The sequence below is a fragment of the Tachysurus fulvidraco genome, chromosome 20 (assembly GCF_022655615.1).
Source record: "Tachysurus fulvidraco isolate hzauxx_2018 chromosome 20, HZAU_PFXX_2.0, whole genome shotgun sequence".
NCBI classification, from domain to species: Eukaryota; Metazoa; Chordata; class Actinopteri; order Siluriformes; family Bagridae; genus Tachysurus; species Tachysurus fulvidraco.
Window position 1 is genome coordinate 9356703 of NC_062537.1, and position 17826 is coordinate 9374528.

A 17826-nucleotide genomic window follows, 5' to 3' on the forward strand; every position below is an offset into this window, starting at 1 on the left:
ATGTGTGTATGGGCTGTAGGTATAACTCACATATATAAATAGCAAATATGTTACCAAATGCATTAATAATAATAATAATAATAATAATAATAATAATAATAATAATAATAATAATAATAATAATAATAATAATAATGGCACAACATTCATTTATTGGAAATTTATTTAAATACCAGGAGGCAGAAACTTGTTTGTTAGACTTGCTCGTAAGACAGTAAATAGCGCCCTCTAGTGGCTATTTATGTATCGTATCAAATTAAAAAATATTATATGTTATTGGTTTCAATAAATTTTGTCTAAAAATAAAGCTGGGCACCATCAAGGACAAAATGGCTTAAGACAAATACAAGAAAATTGTTGGGGACAATCTATTCCAGTCAGCCAGTAAAAGGTGAAGATTTATCTTCCAACAGGGCAATGACCCAGAGCACAGGGCAAAAGCTACAGACGCATACCTGGCATATATACAGATTGGGTTCTGGCATGGCCAAGACAAACACCAGACTTAAATTCAGTACATGTCTGTGGCTTGACCTAAAACTTGCTGTCTACCATTTTCTATTTAATTTAGGAGAGTTAGAGAAAGCTGGAGATACTGCAACACAACAAAAAGAGAAATAATCACAAGTGGGTGAATGTTTCCTGCAGGCACAAATGTCATGTAAACACGCTGGCTGAATCCCTCCCACAAGCTGCTTGTAGGACTTCCCTCGTGATGGGAGGGTAATAAATAAGTGCAGCAGTGTTTACATTCTGCAGCTTGCACACCTGAAGGAACACTAAAGGAAGGAACACTAAATATCTGTCCATATTCTGATGAGTGGCATCAGTATCAGACTCAGCTACAACAATTCAGCACAGTGAGTGGAGCTAAATATCATCTGGTTAACAAAAACCTCTGAACAATGTTTAGATATTAAATATAATCTCTTCCATAGTAGTCTTTGGAAGGATGTCTGGGTAGTGTTGACTTTATTAACATGACTAAGAAGTGTCACAAAAATGTAACTGCTGTTCTATTCATAGCAGTGTATATTGTTTTCTTTTCTCAGTTTTATTTATTTATAGCTTATGTATGCAGGATTGAATTGGAAATGGAATTGGAAATACATAGAGTATGAACCAAAAAGCACACTGAAGAATAAAGAATCTCACTATGCACTGCAATAGGTTAGGGTCCAGTTGACTCTAGGGGTTTGTGAATACACATAACACAGGTTCTTCTGTATGGATTTTTTTTATTTCAAGCAATAACAAGCACCATAATATATTTTCAGATCCCCATCCATGGGTTTTGGGCCTGATGTCAATCTAGAGGCGAGCTTCAAAACCAGCTCGTACCAACCTGAGCATATTCTTCAGCAGCTGAATGTCTTCAGGAAAAGTGGCACCTTCACTGATGTTGTCCTGCAGGTGGAGAAACATGAGTTTCCATGCCACCGTGCTGTGCTGTGTGCATCCAGTCAATACTTTCGCACCATGTTTATGGGCCAGCTGCGTGAGAGCAGTCAATCTGTGGTGCGGCTGAACGAGGTTTCTGAAGTCGCTCTAGAGCACCTGCTGGACTTTGTTTATGAGGGCCAGGTTCAGCTCCAGGAAGAGAATGTGGAGACGGTTTTTCAAGCTGCTGACCTGCTGGATGTGCCTGCACTGTCCAAAGCCTGTCTGGATTTCCTGCAGAAGTGCGTGTCTCACTTGAACTGCCTGGGTCTGATAGAATTCGCCAAGCTCTACTCACTGCAGCCACTGCTGAAACAGTGCCAGGATCTGCTGTATCAGGACTTTAACATTGTAGCCAAGCACGATGAGTTCCTTGAGCTGCCAGTGGAGAGAGTGGTGGAGCTTTTGGATTCTGAAAAGCTACAAGTGCAGGAGGAAGTCCTGGTGGAGGCTGCTCTGTTATGGGTTAACCATCAAAGGAGCAAGCGGAAAGCAGCACTAGGAAAGCTACTGGAGAGACTTCGGCTGCCCTTATTAGACCCTGTGTTCTTTACCAACATGCTGGAGGCTGATGAATTCATCCAGGAATCACCTGACTGCAGGAAGCTGTTACAGGAGGCGAGACTTTATCGCATATATGGCAGAGAGATCAGCTCGGAGAGAACCAAACCAAGAAGGTCAGTCATACAACAAGACAGAGGTGACAGTACTTGTTAAGTTCCCAGTCAGGGTCTAGGTTTAAGCTACAGTATAAATGGTCACCACAGTTGTTTCACTTAATGTCAACTGTAGTACTAATATACTGTCAAAAAACTAAACCAGTAGCTTAAGTAAACAGGATTTAGAGAATCTATGCACAAAAGTTTCCAGAACTATTTTAACACTAAGAAGGACAATTCATATACTGTATATAAAAAATCTAGATACGTCTTTGCATTGTTTGTTTTTGTCTGAAAGGAAACTAAGAGCTAAAATAGCAAAACCTAATGACTGATTATGGCTTATGTTTACTAAAGCTGTTATTGACTAAAATATCTCTGCATATACACATATTAGTCTTATTAAAAGTAATATTCACTGTTTATGTGTGATTTGTACAACAAAACAGGGTCTGGAAGTAATTTAGGTGAACTACTGTGATCTGAACTCTCTCTTGTTCTCTTTCTCACTGTGTCTGTGTCTGTGTGTGTGTGTGTGTGTGTGTGTGTGTGTGTGTGTGTGTGTGTGTGTGTGTGTGTGTGTGTGTGTGTGTGTGTGTGTGTGTGTACAAATGTAGGCAGTCTGACTGGGCTGAGGTGATTGTGGTTGTCGGAGGTTGTGACAAAAACAGGATTTCAAGATTCGCCCTCACAAACACACAGGTCCCCACCCCTGGGACATGGCTCACTTCAGTCAGTGTGCCAGGATATAAATATGAATTTGCTGTCTGTGAACTTCACAATGACATTTATTTATCAGGTATGCTATGTGAATCTTCACCAACTTATCAACCCATTTTGCAGTGTAAGTCTGCCTACATAATTATTTTCCAGTTTGAGCACATGAATCACACTCAAATTTAATTTCTTTACTTCAGATGTGGAATATAATTGAGGCATTCTTTAATAATTTACTATATTAACTATATAGACTAAATATCAAAGTACTCGGTGCTTCCCTTAAACTGCAACAAAGTATGAAGCGCTCAATTGTATAGAATGCTTTTCTGTGCTGTAGCATTACTATTTCCCTTCACTGAGCTAAGGGGGCAATCTATAGTGAGCTACATGAAGACATGGTTTGTGTGGAAGAAGTGAATACTCTTAAGACAAATCGGAACACCCCAACTCCCAGGACCCAACATCCACCCTGACCTCATTAATACTCTTGTGCAGAATGAATACAAATTCCCACAGCTCCAAAATTGTCTGAAAAGCCTTATATAGGTTAATATACCAGCAAAGGGGGTTGAAATCTGGAATGGGATGCTTAATGAGATTGATGTCCACATAGTTTTATATATCAGTTTATTTAATATGACATTATATTTACTTGATAATCTAACATCTAATAATAAGTTATGGTTGGCATTTACAAGAAAGAAACTATTTCAAAGAAATAGTTTTTCATATCTGTTCAAGTATGTGTGAAATATTTGTCTTTTCATTTTTTCGTTTGATCTGTCATGCAACTACCTTGGCAGCTGAACCTAGTACATACTTATCTGATGTAATCTGTGCCTGTGTGCCTCTGGGAATGTATGCTGTATAACATGGCCTACATGGGTTTATTGTCACGTGTGTGTATACAGGTGGGCAGCTGAACAGCACACAAGTGTGGCGCTTTATGGCTCAGTTAAACCAGTGGGTTTCTGTGGGTAGCATGCTGAAGGGAAGATGGCGACACAAGATGGTCTCTTTGTGTGGAAAGGTTGGTTCCATATCAAACACATTCCATTTTTTGTGTTATTTCCAGTTCAGCGCGCTTATTTATATTGTCATATGTGTGTGTTTGTGACTGCAGCTGTATGCTGTAGGAGGATATGATGGAGAGCAAAGGCTGACCAGCGTGGAGTGTTATAGCGTGTTTGAGAATGTGTGGAAGCCTGTGGCTCCATTGCTTTTGCCTGTCAGTTCTGCTGCTCTAGCCAGCTGCTGTGGAAAGCTTTATGTAATCAGTGGAGCTGTGAGTGAAGACTGCAACAGCAACATGGTGAGACATTCAGACATGTACACACATGTGAGGTGTAGCAAGAATCAGCTGTAATTAGTGAGTAATTATAACACATCTGAGCAGCAAGCTCTTTACAAGGATTACAGAAAAGCACTACAGAACTAACATAGCATATTATGAAACTTCCATAACTAATTATAGATTACAAAGACTCTAAAATAAGCATGTAGCTTCCAGAGAATATGAAATACACCGATCAGCCATAACATTAAAAGCACCTGCCTAACATTGTGTAAGTCCTCTTGTACCACCAAAACAGCGCTATCTGGCACAAGACAATAACAGCAGATTTTCAAGTGGATTGGGAATCTGTGGAATTTGGAGGCCAGGTATGCACCTTGAACATTTGCATGAGCAACACAGTTTAGACAGGTTTGATTCAACAGGAATGATTTGAGGAACATGAAAAAATGTTCAAGGTGCTTACCTGGCCTCCAAATTCCAGGTTCACAACACACATGCACTTGGCTATCCATATAAAGTACAATAAAATATGATTTATCAGACTAGGCTGCCTTCTTTCTCTAATATTTTAGTTTTACCAAATTGATGCCTACCAGGCAAATATTTTTTACAAAATAATCCAGCGATTTTGTTGCTGCGATTTGATTTACTTGAACGATGTATCTCTTGCGCTAATATATCCCATATGTCTTAAAAGGCTATATAAACATATACTGTATATATATATATATATATATATATATATTCCTCTTTATTCCCACTATGATTATTATAAGATTAGTCAATATATATATATACACATTTTTACTTTACAATTCTTCTATCAAACAGTACTCTCAAAATAATTGAATGTATTGCTCAGACTTGCTTAGATTTTTATTATTTTTATTCATTTTTAAATTTTTGCTTATTGTTATTAAGGTCTTCATTTCTGACACAATGTATTTTTTGAAAATTCTTCAATAATTCTTAGAAACACCATTAACCTTGTTATCAAATTTGACTATTCTGTTTGGTTCAACAGGAATCAGGAATTTGTATTGAAATATTGATTTGATGTAAACTGATTACTGATATGTTTATGAGTGTGTTTGGTTTTATGCTTCACTTAACAATCTGTTGTGTGCTTGTGTATATTTCAGCTTCAGTGTTACGACCCTGTTAAGGATCAGTGGACATGCATGATGTCCTGCCCTTTCTCTCAGAGGTGTTTAAACGCAGTGTCACTGAACGGATTAGTCTACGTAGCCGGGGGTCTGTTGGATGTGCTGTTCTGTTACAGTCCCAAGGTTGACTCATGGAGCAAAGTAGCTGAGCTTCCCATGAAATTGGTAGGGGAAATAAATAAACTACACAAGACTCTAAGACACATTTGACCAACTATTCAGATGATCGTCTGCGTGTTTTTTTGTTACTAATGAAGTTGCTTTGGCTCTGATTTTAAATCCTCCTAAATACCATTAATTACGTTACTGTAATTCATTAGTAATTAATGATTTGCTATTAAAATTATTAATGATTTATAAACAGTACTTTGAGTTCAGTCATTCCTAAGTGTCCTTTACCATCTCTACACTTTTACACTAAACAGATTAGCACTGTTTATTCATCCTGCTCATTCAACCATTTATGTCTTTCAGGAAAATTGTGGGTTGGCTGTTTGTGATGGGAAAGTGTATATCCTGGGTGGCCGTGATGAATTTGAAGTTGCAACTGACTGTACATGGGCATTTGACCCACTGAGCGGCCAGCTGACCGAGGAGATGCCCCTAACACACAGCCTGGGCAACCATGGATGTGTTACTATCACACAACACCTACAGCACAAATAAAATTATCTTTTTATTTTCATTTGAAGCATGAAAAGTCCTAAGGTCATCTAATACCTTGTTTACTTGAGATGAATTTCATTCTTTAATCCTTGCTGCTTATAATATCTAGTCCAAGCCATAAACTAGTACAAGCCTTAAGTGTTATTAATTCATTTTATTCTCTTCAGGAAATAAAATAACAACGACGACAACAATAGGAACAATTACAAACTGTGATAATATAAAAACTGTGAATTTTGAAAGGAATACTTCTCTGTGAATCATGTTTCGCACTGTTAATACACTTTGCTGCTTTGCCTTTGTATTTTTTTTTTCAATCTCTTTTCTATTATCCTCAAGTTATCATATTTTTGTTCTTTGCCAGTTTTAACCTTCTGTTAATTTGTCGAATCATTATTTTAAATAGTGTTATTCTAAATCAATAAAGAGAAGTTGGGCTAAATAACAAATTGACAAATACTTTTCTGCAAATCTTTGTGGTATATCAAGAGCCACAGTATCCAGAGTAAAGCACAGGCCTTGATTTGGGTTTGGGTTGTAACTGGTAAACTACTCCTTAAATTTAAATTTCAATAGTCATCCTTCACTTCAACACATTGACACAAATGCACACATAGTTCACCCTATAGAAACTGTGTCTGGTCCCCGAGCAGTGAGATCAAAAAGTAAATACGTGAGAAGTTCTCAAACTAATCTTACTGTAATTAGACCAGAAAAATGGCATAGAAACAAACAAAAACAGTTCCTAAAGTTTGGGCTTCTGAACATTAGATCGCTTACACCCAAAGCACTTATTGTAAATGAAATCATCTCAGAAAATAGCCTTACTGCACTCTGCCTTACCGAAACTTGGATTAAACCAAAAGACTACATCAGTCTAAATGTGTCTACACCATCAGGATATATTCATAAGCATGAGCCTCGTCAGACTGGCCGTGGAGGTGGTGTCGCCACTATCTTTAGTGATTACCTTACTGTTACCCAGAGAACACAGTATAGATTTAATTCTTTTGAAGTGCTTGTCCTTAATGTTACACTACCACACATGCACACAAAGTAATCCCTGATGTCTCTCGCTCTAGCGACCGTGTACAGACCCCCAGGGCCCTACACCGATTTTCTTTTTAATTTACAGAATTTACAGAATTTACAGATTTTCTCTCAGACCTATTGGTTAACTTTGATAAAGCACTAATTGTAGGAGACTTTAACATTCATGTTGACGATACAAACGATGCTTTAGGACTCACATTTTTGGACTTACTAAACTCACTTGGGCATAAACAAAACATCACTAAAGCAACTCATCGTCGTAATCACACGTTAGATTTAATAATATCACACAGAATAGATGTCACTGACATAGATATCATACCTCAAAGTGATGACATCACAGACCATTATCTCATAATGTACACACTACCTATAGAACAGACTAACTGTGTCTCACCACGTTACCGACTCGGTAGAACTATTATTCCGACCACCACAGATTCACAAATAACCTGCCTGATCTGTCTGGACTTCTTACTGTACCCTTAAACACAAACGACCTAGATGTAATGACTAACAGCATAGACGCTATATTCACCAGCACATTAGACATTGTTGCCCCAATCCGATTAAAGAAGTTTAGAGATAAAACGCTTGCACCATGGTATAATAGTCATACTCACACCCTCAAGAGAGAAACCTGTAACCTCGAGCAAAAGTGGAGAAAAACTAAATTAGAGGTTTTTAGAATTGCGTATAAGGACAGTATGTCCAGCTATAAAAAAGCTGCTAGGGCTGAGCACCTGAGCAAACTCATAGAAAATAACCAGAACAACCCCAGGTTTTTATTTAGCACAGTGGCTAGTTTAACAAAAAAACAGAAATCTGAACACTATTCCATCACAGTTCAGTAGTGAGGCCTTTATGAGATTCTTCACTGATAAAATCGAAAGTATCAGGAATAAAATAGGTGACGCTCAACATATGAGAGCAACCAGTGACACAATCTCACCTAAGGCTTTACACAGCTTTACAAGTACAGGACAGGAAGAGTTAGATAAACTTGTTACCACATCTAAATCAACAACTTGCTCACTAGACCCAATTCCAACTAAATTACTGAAAGAAGTGTTACATAAATCTGGTGAGCCTCTTCTTAATATTATTAACTCCTTGCTATCTTTTGGTTACATCCCTAAATGTTTCAAGTTGGCAGTCATTAGGCCCCTCATTAAGAAACCTAATTTAGATCCAAATGTACTATCAAATTACAGACCTATTTCACATCTTCCATTTATGTCTAAAATACTAGAAAAGGTTGTGTCTGTTCAACTGAGCTCCTTCTTACAGGAGAACAATATCCTCGAAGAGTTTCAGTCAGGTTTCAGGCCCCATCATAGCACAGAAACAGCACTTGTTAAAGTTACAAATGACTTGTTCTTAGCTTCGGACCAAGACTGTACTGTATATCACTATTAGTTCTACTTGACCTTAGTGCTGCATTCGACACTATAGACCACAACATCCTTCTAGATCGCTTACAAAATTACACAGGTATTCATGGTCAGGCTTTAAGTTGGTTTAGCTCCTACCTGTCTGATTGATACCATTTTGTAGAATTAAATGGTGAATCCTCCAGTTTATTACCAGTTAATAATGGGGTCCCTCAAGGATCAGTTCTAGGACCTCTGCTTTTCTCGATATACATGCTTCCATTAGGGAACATTATTAGAAGACATGGGATTAGTTTCCATTGTTATGCTGATGACACACAGTTATATATCTCATCAATACCAGATGAAATAGCCAAAGCGTCCAAATTAACTCAATGCGTTAGAGAGATAAAAGATTGGATGAGCTGAAATTTTCTATTGTTAAACTCTGATAAGACAGAAATAATACTTATAGGCCCAAAAACCAATGCACAGAAACTCTCACAATTTAACTTTCACTTAGAGGGATGTACTGTTACTAGTAGCTCAACAGTGAAAGCCCTCGGTGTTATACTAGACAGCAACCTGTCTTTTGAAAATCATATCGCCCATACTACCAAAACAGCCTTCTTCCACCTTAGAAATATTGCAAAGCTGACAAGCATCCTGTTTGTATCTGATGCTAAGAAGCTAGTTCATGCATTCATGACCTCTAGACTGTACTATTGTAATGCATTACTAGGTGGTTGTCCTGCATCTTTAATAAATAGGTTACAGTTAGTCCAAAATGCAGCTGCCAGAGTTCTCACTAAGACAAGAAAGTATGACCATATAACCCCAATTTTATCATCTCTACACTGGCTACCTGTTAAGTTTAGAATTGATTACAAACTGCTGCTACTTACGTACAAGGCTCTTAATGGTTTAGCTCCCATGTATCTAACTAGTCTTCTAACACGTTACAATCCTTCACGCTCTCTGAGATCACAAAACTCAGGACTTTTGGTAGTTCCCAGAATATCTAAGTCTACTAAAGGTGGTAGAGCGTTTTCTTATCTAGCTCCCAAACTTTGGAATAGTGTTCCTGATTGTGTTCGGGGCTCAGACACACTTTCCCAGTTCAAAAGCAGATTAAAAACTCACCTCTTTAGTCAGGCGTACACACACATAATACATCCCATAAAATTATGCACCAACTTTAGACTTGCACCTTTTTTATGAACAGCAAATATGTTAATCCCTCTACGCTGCTTCTCTCTTTCTACCCATCCCGAGGCATCCAGACATTGTACAAGATCCGATCGTCTTCCATGCAATGAAGATTTTGGACCTCCACTGAGATAAGGCTGACTCTATGAAAATCCTGAGACATCTACAGATCTACCAGCTCCAGTTGGACTCTATGATACCAAGAGGAGATCTGAACTCCATGTGATCTTTACACCAATTCAACACTTGTTTGACTGTATATTTGTAATCACACCCCCAGTGTCACCCATATGAGGATGGGTTCCCCTTTGAGTCTGGTTCCTCTCAAGGTTTCTTCCTTACCAATTTAAGGGAGTTTTTCCTTGCCACTGCTGCCTGAGTCACCTCACACTTGCTCATTGGGGATAAATAAATACATACATACATACATACATACATACATACATACATACATACACACTATGTGAACTATATATATCTTAATTTTTTACCACATTAATTATTTTTTCTCCTTATGTTTAACTTTTGTTCTATGTTTATATTCTGTAAAGCTGCTTTGAGACGAAGCCCATTGTAAAAAGCGCTATACAAATAAACTTGAATTGAATTGAATTGAATTGTAAAATCATATGATTATCAAGGACTACCGAACCATTCTAGAGGATCGCATACACCCGGTGGTTCAAACATTGTACCCTGAAGGTGGTTCAGTGTATCATCCATACGCACAGCCAGACTGGTGACAGAGTGGTTTGATTAACATGAAAGGGAATTGAACATCTCCCATGGCCTGCAGCAAAGTCATCAGGACAGGATGTTTTCTCCACCAGTATCACATAGTAATCTGGCCACTGTTTTGCAACAGAAATGGCTCAAAATCCCTCTGGTCACCTTGCAGGACTTGTTTTTCATAAGACAAACTGATGCTGTATTGGAAGCCTGAGACCAAACTAATTAATTATTGTGGATTAAAACCAGGTGTTTCATTTTCATTTTGCTATCTTAAAGAACAGAAGCTAATATGTTACAATGCATATGGTGAATATATTCAGTAAAGAATAAAGAATAATAACAGTGGATATCTAGTGGTTATTCTCCAGATTTTATATATTTATAGTTATAACAATACCACAACACTACTATACAAAGTTTTTTGTCCAAATGTCTTCATTGAGGTCAGTGACTGAAAAAGTATAAGAGGTTTTGTTATTTATATAAAATTTCAATAGTGGTGTAAATTTTGATTTTAGTCAAGTTCAAGCAAGATCAGTGTTCGTCTTTAGCATTCTTCTAATGGTAGACTCTCATTTCCTTGCTCTGATCTTTTCATGGCACATAGGAAGGAAAGAGGAAACAGTTTTCTATAGTCCTCTTTTTGTATTCTGCTGTAATCTGATATTGGATTAAAGGTCCAAGTCTTACTCATCTTTTGCTAGTCTAGTGCAATAGTCAGCTGAGACAGACATATGCTTTAGATGGGTCAAAATAAAGTCAGGCAAAGTTAAACAAGGATCATTCAGTATCATCGTTAGGCAACCTGCCAGGGTGAAAAAAACAGGAAAAACCATAATACACAGAAGTCAGATAACAAAACTAAAATAGCTAATTACACATTAAAGATAATAAAGGAGAGCGTCCACCAATATTCTGCTTAATCATGTGCAACTTAGTGGTAGAAAAACAAAAAGAGTTGGTGGTAAACTAGCTGCAATATGAAATCAGACCCAGACCCTATCAAGGGTAAGGACAGTAAGATGGACATACACAACTTGGTATTTGTAAATCTTAATGTCTTCACCATTTCATGAACTGCTGGTCTTCTGAGATACATGCAGTATTTATAGAGATCAGCAGCAGTTCTATGAAATAAATAGCCCATCAGGTCCCTGAGTTCACACTTTTTCTTCATTTACTGCAGCTGAGGTGCTACAGCTAATTCTTTTTTATGTAAACAGGGAATGAATATAAATGAGCAAACCCTCAAAACATGTATGTGTGGTTGCACATACGGTTTTAATATTCTTTAATACTTTTGATATTTCAAGGTACAAAACTTTTGTACCCATTTGAAAATCAAAAAAAATGATTCTTAAAAAAATACATTCAGGAAAAGTATGATGATTAATTGAAGAGAATTTTTACAATAATATGTTTGCCTGATTAGTTATTTAATGAGATAAAGAAATTTGCTTCATGGAATGTCAAAAAATTGACGTGTCAAAAATCTGATGTGTCATGTCACCAAATGGCTCCTCATTCTTCATGTGCTTGGCCAGCGCTGCTCTTGTTGTGGCTGCGGCATAGTAAGGGTTCTAACTCAACATCTTCCCACGATTAGGGATAATGATTCACTATTTACTCTGTGGTAATACTTCTTGATTCCTGATTTCACTTCTGTATAAAAAAAGGTTTATAGTTCCTTCTGATAATTAAATGATTCTGTATATCTTTAAAGCTGTAAGATCTTAGTGTATGATTATTTTGTAAGCCACATTAGCTTATAATATCTCAGAATTATTCTTATTCTTATTCTTATTATCAATTAATCAGTATGACAACAGATAAATGAAAGAAGGATAGAATTCTTTATTACAATGTTAGAAATATGAAGCATTTTTCTTTGAAAAGAATTAACAACATGGGGTACAGAAACCAAAAGCATCCATTTAACTTTTGCTCTTCTGAAGAAATTCCTGTCTTCATTCTGGTCAACAAATTCCAGTGGCTTCAAAAGCCTTATCTAAATACAACAGGAAACCTGATAGCTCCTACTTAACATACTTCCTTGATAGAGTATATTTCTAAAGAACTTCCACAGTAACAATCACATATTATTCATTTTTATAATTCATTTACTTGAGTGAATGGATAGTCTGTAATTTCTACATTAAAAGAATATGTTAAAAAGCAGGATGGAGTATTTTGGTATGTGCTGTGACTATATAATAGACAGTAAACAGCTGAACATACTGTACAGTGCCATTAAATTTACTGTGCAACCAGGAAGTAGCAATGAACCTTTGTCTGTATTGGCACTGGTTTTTGTTTTAAGTCATACATTTCTTTCCACAAAAAACAAATGCTAACAGACTCTACATGGACGTATATTCTCTGACAGAATGATTTAAGCTACGATTACATCCTGAAACCCCCTGACATTCTGTTGTTGGTGAGCAATTGAACTTTTCATTTATAAGTGTTTTAATAAAAACAGTTAAATAAGGACATCTCCCAATCATTGTCCCGCAAAGCCATTTATACGAATAAAATCACACAATACAAACAAGTCAAGTCAAGTCACCTTTATTGTCACATCACCACTGCACATGTGCCATGGTGAGTGAAATTCTTGGGAGCGAGCTCCAGAAATTGCAGAACCATTTACATACAGTAGTTAAGAAACAGAAATTAAGAACAATTTACATACAGGTGAAAAATGTGCAAAATGCTCATTACCAGGTGAAATGTGCAAATGTGGAAAAGATGCAATGTGCTCATACATAATCAGTATGTATGTATGTATGTATAAATATAAATATTATATACTGTATATGTAATATATATATGTAATATGTTAAGGTGCAATATGTTAAGGTGTACAGATACAGAAATGTCCTGTGGTACAGATAGCTTATTGTCAGATAGATTGTTATATTAAATTAAATGCAGTGTGTGTATAGTCCAGTGTATCTAAATGCAGTATGAATGCAGTGTGTGTGTAGTCCAGTGTTGAACTCTTGAAGTTAGAATGCAGTGTGTAGCATACCATATTGTGGAAGTATGCTGTAGTTAGTTATGGCTGTTAACTAGTCTGATGGCCTGAGGGAAAAAGCTATCCCTCACTCAACTGGTGGAGCAGAGAGAGCAGTCTGTGGGATGGGTGGCTGGAGTCATTAGTGATCCTCCGAGCTTTTCTTATACACCGCCTGGTGTAGACGTCCTGGAGGGAGGGAAGCTCACCTCCAACAATGTGGCTGGCAGTTCTCACGACCCTTTTCAGGGCTTTGCGGTTGCCAGCGGTGCTGTTTCCAAACCAGGCAGTGATGCAGCCCGTCAGGATGCTCTCTATAGTGCAGGTGTAGAATGTTCGGAGGATGCTAGGGCTCATTCCAAACTTCCTCAGCCGTCTCAGGAAGAAGAGGCATTGGTGTGCCTTCTTCAGCACTGCGTCGGTGTGTGTGGACCAGGTGAGATCATCACTGATGTTAACACCCAGAAACTTGAATCTGCTCACCCGCTCCACAGGTGTCTTATCGATGGTGATGGGTCTGTGTTCTCTGCTCTGTCTCCTGAAATCTACTACAACCTCTTTGGTCTTGTCAATGTTGAATGAGAGGCGGTTCTCCTGACACCATTTAGTCAGGGTGCTCTCCTCTTCTCTGTAGGCCGTCTCATCGTTGTCGGTGATCAGGCCTATCACCGTTGTATCATCAGTGAATTTGACGATGACGTTGGAGCTGTGTGTCGCTGTACAGTCGTGTGTGTACAGGGAGTACAGGAGTGGGCTGAGGACACAGCCCTGAGGAGCACCGGTGTTGACAGCGGTACAATTACTGTACTGCAAATTGCTCAAAAATTAAACTTAAATTTAATATGAAACTCAAACTATTTTGCAAACACAATATTGCTCTGTTACTCTACAATGCAGAACGGTTTAAATTAAGTATTATGGTTATAGTTATCAGGGCCAACATTCTCACATGATGCAAAATGTAATTGATTTGCTTTAATAGTACCTGAATTGATTGCACTCACTGTATATAATTCAATCTAATAATAAGAAATGTGTTTACATGAAGTTACATGTGTTTAAGCAATGAAATCCCATTCTGTTGAGAAAAATATGTAAACTATGTGTAACAGTTATTTCTTAAACGGGTTTGACCACATATTCCTTTTTTTCAGCTTACATGACATAATTGTGGGTATAAGCACCATGAGATTTGGTGCCTTGACTGATTTTCATTTCTCCTTTGACTTCAGTAAGGAATAATGTTCACATACTTCCTCTTGTACATTTCATTCTGCACCAGTTTCTATCAATCTAAACAAATTTTGATTTGCAGCTTAGTTTTTCAGGGCTCAACCAAGTGCCACAGCCTGTTTGAAATCTGACTTCTGTAATATCCACTGAAAGGCAGCGAATCGGATGTAGTCTACAAAATACTGCAATCCATATAATAACTAACCTCAAAACATATTAACAGTCTAATATTTAACTAATTAATAATGAACTAAAATAGAAAAAAGGAAAAAAACATTAAAAGAGAAAGGAAAATTGCATTTATTTATTTATTGTTTATTTAGCTTTAATAAGAACACTTTTTTAAACTCTTATATGACAATAGAATAGTTCAAACTAATACACACACACACACACACACACACACACACACACACACACACACACACACACACACACACACAAACCCGATTCCAAAAAAGACGGGACACTGTACAAATTGTGAATAAAAACAGAATGCAATGATGTATTCAGAATACAACATAGATGACATATCAAATGTTTAAACTAAGAAAATGTGTCATTTTAAGGGGAAAATAACTTAATATTAAATTTCATGGCATCAACACATCTCAAAAAAGTTGGGACAAGGCCATGTTTACCACTGTGTGGCATCCCCTCTTCTTTTTATTACAGTCTGCAAACATCTGGGGACTGAGGAGACAAGTTGCTCAAGTTTAGGAATAGGAATGCTGCCCCATTCTTGTCTATACAGGCTTCTAGTTGCTCAACTGTCTCAGGTCTTCTTTGTCGCATCTTCCTCTTTATGATGCGTCAAATGGTTTCTATGGGTGAAAAATCTGGACAGCAGGCTGGCCATTTCAGTACCCAGATCCTTCCTCTACGCAGCCATGATGTTGTAATTGATGCAGTATCTGGTCTGGCATTGTTATGTTGGAAAATGCAAGGCCTTCCCTGAAAGAGACGACGCCTGGGAGCATATGTTGTTCTAGAACTTGGATACCTTTCAGCATTGATGGTGCCTTTCCAGATGTGTAAGCTGCCCATGCCACATGCACTCATGCCACCCCATACCATCAGAGATGCAGGCTTCTGAACTGAGTGCTGATAACAACTTGGATTGTCCTGGTCCTCTTCAGTCCGGATGACATGGCGTCCTAATTTTCCAAAAAGAACTTCCCATTTTGATTCGCCTGACCACAGAACAGTTTTCCACTTTCCATTTTAAATGAGCCTTGGCCCAGAGAAAACAGCTACGCTTTTGGATCATGTTTAGATATGGCTTCTTTTTTGACCTATAGAGTTTTAGTCGGCTATGGCGAATGGCACGGTGGATTGTGTTCACCTACAAAGTTTTCTGGAAGTCTTCCTGAGCCCATGTTGTGATTTCCATTACAGTAGCATTCCTGTACGTGATGCAGTGCAGCTTTGCAATTTTTCTCTGAGAAAGTCCTTTCTGATATTGCGCCACTATTTTTCGCCGCAGCATTGGGGGAATTAGTGATCCTCTGCCCATCTTGACTTCTGAGAGACGCTGCCACTCTGAGAGGCTCTTTTTATACCCAATCATGTTGACAACTGACCTAATAACTTGCAAATTGGTCCTTCAGTTGTTCCTTATATGTACATTTAACTTTTCCGGCCTCTTATTGCTAACTGTGCCAACTTTTTTGGAATATATAGCTATGTCTCACATTCAACATTTGATATGTTATCTATATTGTATTGTGAATAAAATATAGGTTCATGAGATTTGTAAATTATTGCATTCCTTTTTTTATTCACAATTTGTAGTGTCCCAACTTTTTTGGAATCAGGTTTGTGTGTGTTTGCATATATATATATATATATATATATATATATATATATATATATATATATATATATATATATATATATATATATCTTACAGCTTCATCTAAAAAAACAAAAGAAACTGATTCTCTTCCTGCATCTTTGGGTTGCTGTGTATTTGCAGGTCTTTTTTTTTTTTTTTTTACTTTCTACATTATAAAACTGATTGAGCTAATACTAAGTTGCACAGAAACAAAGTCAAGGCTCTGTTAAAGAATCAAATACACCAGATCATTCTGACCAGCTTAACACATTTTTTCCCACTAATTGTTGGCTTAAAGAGTTATATTATTAAAGCACTCTATGCATGACATCACTGTTAATGTGCTGTGGAATATAAAACCACTACTACTAATGATAATAATAACAATAATAATAATGACATTGATATCGTGACATGATCATCTAGGGTTATGGGGGTCAAACTCCTTAACCATAAACTTTAATACTGTATTAGACATCATTCTCATGCCTTTTTTCTTCACTGTCATCATACAACATGACATATTACGTTAAACTTTTGCAGATCTGCCATTTTGTTTATACCGCAAAAGGCTGAGATTATTCTAAACCCAAACATCAACAGTGGAGAAGTTTAATGATTATTAAAACAATTTGAACAATTTTAAACTGTTATGTGGAAGACAGGTCTTCATGTTTATCAGGAGATATTACTTAGTTTAGCATCTGATGTAGCTAAAGTCATCAGACACAACAACAACATTCTGTGTTGTTCCAGAGAAATTCCTGTGTTCTTATCAACACTGCGTTGTGCACGTGCCGCTCGACAGAATCGTCAGTGATTTGGTTCTTCCAGTGAATTTCCATAGAAACAATCTCTAGACTGAGGACCAGATAATCCAGTTTATATTTCAGTAGACAAAGGCCATCCTGTATATATTCCTTATCAGATACCAGGGTCAATTAATCCCATTATTATTGTGGCTCATGGTATCCTATAGTCACGATTGGGCTTTAATGTAAACCCATTAAAGTTAATCTTATAATTTAGATCATTATATCATTCATTTGTAACTGCCTTTTTGTCAAAATCTGGTATTCCAATTTCATCAATATTTTTTATATAACATTAGAACTGTGCAAATCAAATAAATCTTCTCATAATAATTGCATAAACTGTCCCTTGACATTATTTTATAAACAAGATCCCAAATTAGATCCACTTCCTGCCTTCATTAATTAACAATCAGGAAAGAAAAAGAAAACAAACCACATGGCTCTATCTGAAAAAAATTGTATGTCGTGTTGTTTTGAATGAAAATACGCTAGTTCATATTAAACTGTTAGATTACAAGACTTAATAGTTTGTCACAGACTTCTGGTTAAGCTTCAGAATCCCTAAAGTGAAAGAACATACAGTTCATTCTTTATTAGCAGAAGGGTT

At 37.1% G+C, this 17826-nt stretch overlaps 1 protein-coding gene across 2 annotated transcripts; it reads left to right on the forward strand.

Annotated features, from left to right (window-relative positions):
• The first annotated feature begins 673 nt into the window (after nt 1-673).
• Nucleotides 674-6393, forward strand: klhl35 (kelch-like family member 35). Of its 2 annotated transcripts, none has more exons than XM_027151568.2 (7): nt 674-860; nt 1278-2117; nt 2717-2898; nt 3731-3849; nt 3943-4131; nt 5259-5447; nt 5757-6393. In XM_027151568.2, exons 1-7 carry the CDS (start codon nt 817-819, stop codon nt 5946-5948), a joined length of 1755 nt encoding a protein of 584 aa, XP_027007369.2. In that variant the 5' UTR covers nt 674-816; the 3' UTR covers nt 5949-6393. The 2 variants fall into 2 exon arrangements, with proteins under 2 accessions (XP_027007369.2, XP_047660976.1); XM_047805020.1 differs by lacking the exon at nt 674-860 and adding an exon at nt 1058-1170.
• The last annotated feature ends 11433 nt before the right edge of the window (nt 6394-17826 follow it).

Coding starts and splice junctions, on each gene's coding strand:
- klhl35 (XM_027151568.2), top strand. CDS start 817: ATGAGTGGCATCAGTATCAGACTCAGCTACAACAATTCAGCACA. Junction 2,118..2,716: donor GAGAGAACCAAACCAAGAAG/GTCAGTCATACA, acceptor GTACAAATGTAG/GCAGTCTGACTGGGCTGAGG. Junction 3,850..3,942: donor TGGTCTCTTTGTGTGGAAAG/GTTGGTTCCATA, acceptor TTGTGACTGCAG/CTGTATGCTGTAGGAGGATA.